Source organism: Corapipo altera, unplaced genomic scaffold (assembly GCF_003945725.1).
Source record: "Corapipo altera isolate COAL_440 unplaced genomic scaffold, ASM394572v1 60035, whole genome shotgun sequence".
NCBI lineage: Eukaryota > Metazoa > Chordata > Aves > Passeriformes > Pipridae > Corapipo > Corapipo altera.
Window position 1 is genome coordinate 526 of NW_020887871.1, and position 2978 is coordinate 3503.

The 2978-nt window shown below is 62.1% G+C and overlaps 1 protein-coding gene across 1 annotated transcript; it reads right to left on the minus strand.

Moving 5' to 3' along the window:
* Positions 1-464: 464 nt before the first annotated feature.
* Positions 465-2975, minus strand: METTL3 (methyltransferase like 3; the record flags this gene model as incomplete). The annotated part of the gene is made up of 4 exons (XM_027632921.1): positions 465-693; positions 1252-1427; positions 1767-2135; positions 2661-2975. Coding segments are annotated over 4 exons (1089 nt in total), but the record flags the coding sequence as incomplete, so codon positions are not given.
* Between the last annotated feature and the right edge of the window lie 3 nt (positions 2976-2978).

Sequence of the window (2978 nt, forward strand, 5' to 3'; positions counted from 1 at the left end):
CAGAAAATGGTGGGAAATGAGGGGATCTCCTCAGGAAATGGTGAGAAGTAAAGTAATTAGTTCAGGAAATGACTTGAAATAAAGGCAGTTGCCTCAGAAAACGGCGGGAAATAAAGGAGGTATTTCAGAAAATGGTTGGAAACGAGGGGAATGACCTCAGAAAATGGTGGAATCTGAAGGGATCGATTCACAAAACGGTGGAATATGAAAGCGTTGACTCAGAAAACGGCGGGAAATAAAATAATTACTTCATTAAATGACTGGAAGTGGGGGAACTGCCTAAAAAAATGGTGGAATACGAAGGGATTGACTCAGAAAATGGCGGGAAATGGGAAAATCGCCTCAAAAATGGCGGGAAACGAGGGAATAGCCTCAAAAACGGCGGGAAGTGAGAGAACCACCTCGAAACCACGGGGAAAGCGAGGGAACATCACCCAAACCCCCCCGTTTTTTGGAGGGGGTACCTGCGGGGGGAAGAGGCGGTCGGCGCCGGCGTCGGCGGGGGGCCCGCGGGGCAGGTCGGGCGGGGGGCTGCGGTCGCGGGGCCGGGCGCGGGCCGGGCTGAGCGGCGGCGAGGAGGCGGCGCAGGCGTCGATCTCGTAGTGGACGTACTTGCAGGTGTCCATGTGGAAGCAGGTGTTGAGGAAGGAGCAGTCGCCCAGAGACTCGTCCGTGTGCTTGTTGATGATCCGCCTGCGGGGGGGGAGGCACCACGTTTGGGGGGGGCGGTTTAAGGGGGTGTTGGGAGATGATGGGGAAAGAACGTGGAGAGAGGAAGAGGAGTCGTGGAGGAAGGAGAACGTGAGGAGATGGAGGAAGAAGACACGGAGTGATGAAGACCACGAGATCGTGAATGGAGGAAGAGAATGTGAGGAGATGGAGGAAAATATGGAGTCATGGATGGATGGAGGACATGGGAACATGGAGGAAGACCATCGATTGATGAAGACCACAAAATCATGGAGGAAGAGCACGGGATCACGGATGGAGGAGGAGAACGTGAGGAGATGGAAGAGGAAGACATGGAGTGATGAAGACCATGAGGTCATGGACGGAGAAAGAGAACGTGAGGAGATGGAAAACACAGAGTGATGAAGACCACGAGGTCATGGATGGAAGAGGAGAATGCGGAGAGATGGACGAAGACCACGGATCAGAGACGGAAAACGAAAACCAGAGAAGAGCGAGGAGGATGGAAAAGACCCCCAAAACCACGGAGAACGTCCCCAAAATCCCGGCCCCGGGACTGACCGGAAGTGGAGCTTCCGGCAGGGCCGCTCGGCACCTGAGGCCTTGACGCATTCCTCCTTGGTGCCGTGGTCGCAGAACTCCTGCACCTGCGCCCGCCCCCGCGAGCGGAACTTCTCCACGATTGACTGCTCCTTGGCCGTCGTCGTGTTGAGCAGCTCCAGGATCTCCTGGCTCACCTGAGGGGGCACCCAAAAACCACCTTGGGGCGACCAAAACTGTCTTGGGGCAACCAAAACTATCTTGGGGCAACCAAAACTGTCTTGGGGTGCCCAAAACCATCTTGGGGTTCCCAAAAGTATCTTGGGGCAACCAAAACTGTCTTGGGGCAACTAAAACTATCTTGGGGCAACCAAAACCACCTTGGGGGTCCCCCCCCCAACCTCCCGCTCCGCCATCTTGGCGCCCCAAAAACCTTGAGGAACCTCCACGTTCTTCACCATCTCATGGTCCCGCCCACCGCCCCCAGTCCCCCCCCCCCCCCCCCCCGGCCCCCCCCCCCCCTCAGCCCCGCCCACCTTCTTGCTCTGCTGCTCCTTGGTGCTCTGCTGGCTCAGCAGGCTCTCGATCTCCAGGTCCACGTCGGACGACGCCGCCGTCGCCCGGCGCCATCTTTTCGCCTCCTTCCCCTCCCCCGCGGCCCCGCCCCCTTCCCCGCCGGCCCCGCCCCCTTCCCCTTCCTCCTCGGGGCGGGCGTGGCGCTTGTTGGAAGAGGGGGAGGCCCCGCCCACCAGGCCGGTCATGGCGGCCAGCTTGGCGTGGTCAGCGAAGGTGACCAGGGTGGGGCCGTCGGGGAGGAGCCCCCGGCGCACCTCGATCAGCTCCTGCGCCGCGAACTTCTGCAGGAGGCTCTCCACCGACGCCGGGGACGGGGCGGGGGCCGAGCCCTGGGAGGGGAGGGGACAAGGGGGTCACCTGGGCGCACCTGAGCACACCTGGGGGGAGGGGGTGGGGGGCGTGCCCAGGTGTGCCCAGGTAAGGGCGTGTCCCAGGTGTACCCAGGTGTGTCCCAGGTGTGCCCAGGTGTGTCCCAGGTGTACCCAGGTGAAGGTGTATTTGTCTCAGGTGTGTCTCAGGTGTTTCCCAGGTGTGCCCAGGTGAGGCTGTATTTGTCTCAGGTGTATCTCAGGTGTATCCCAGGTGTATCCCAGGTGTACCCAGGTGTATCCCAGGTGTGTCCAGGTGTACCCAGGTGGGCCCAGGTGTGCCCAGGTGTATCCCAGGTGTATCTCAGGTGTATCCCAGGTGTATCCCAGGTGTGTCCAGGTGTGCCCAGGTGTATCCCAGGTGTGCCCAGGTGTATCTCAGGTGTACCCAGGTGTATCCCAGGTGTATCCCAGGTGTGCCCAGGTGTATCTCAGGTGTACCCAGGTGTACCCAGGTGTACCCAGGTGTACCCAGGTGTGTCTCACCTGCTGGAGGGCGGCGCAGAGGGCGGCGGCGTCGCGGGGGAGGGGCAGGGCCAGGTCCGACAGCAGCAGCAGGAGGCGCCGCTCCAGCGCCGGGTCAGGCCCCGCCCCCTCCCCTCCGGCCCCGCCCCCACCTCCGGACACGCCCTCGGAGGCCACGCCCCCTCCTCCACAATGAGGGGAGGCGGGGCCTCCCGCGGCCACGCCCCCCAGGGCGGAGGAGGGGGAGGGGCCTCCCGGGGCGGAGCAGAGGGCGGGGCTTCCAGTGGAAGGGGCGGGGCTGGAGGTGCGGGGCGGGGCCGACAGGGAGAGGTCATGGGC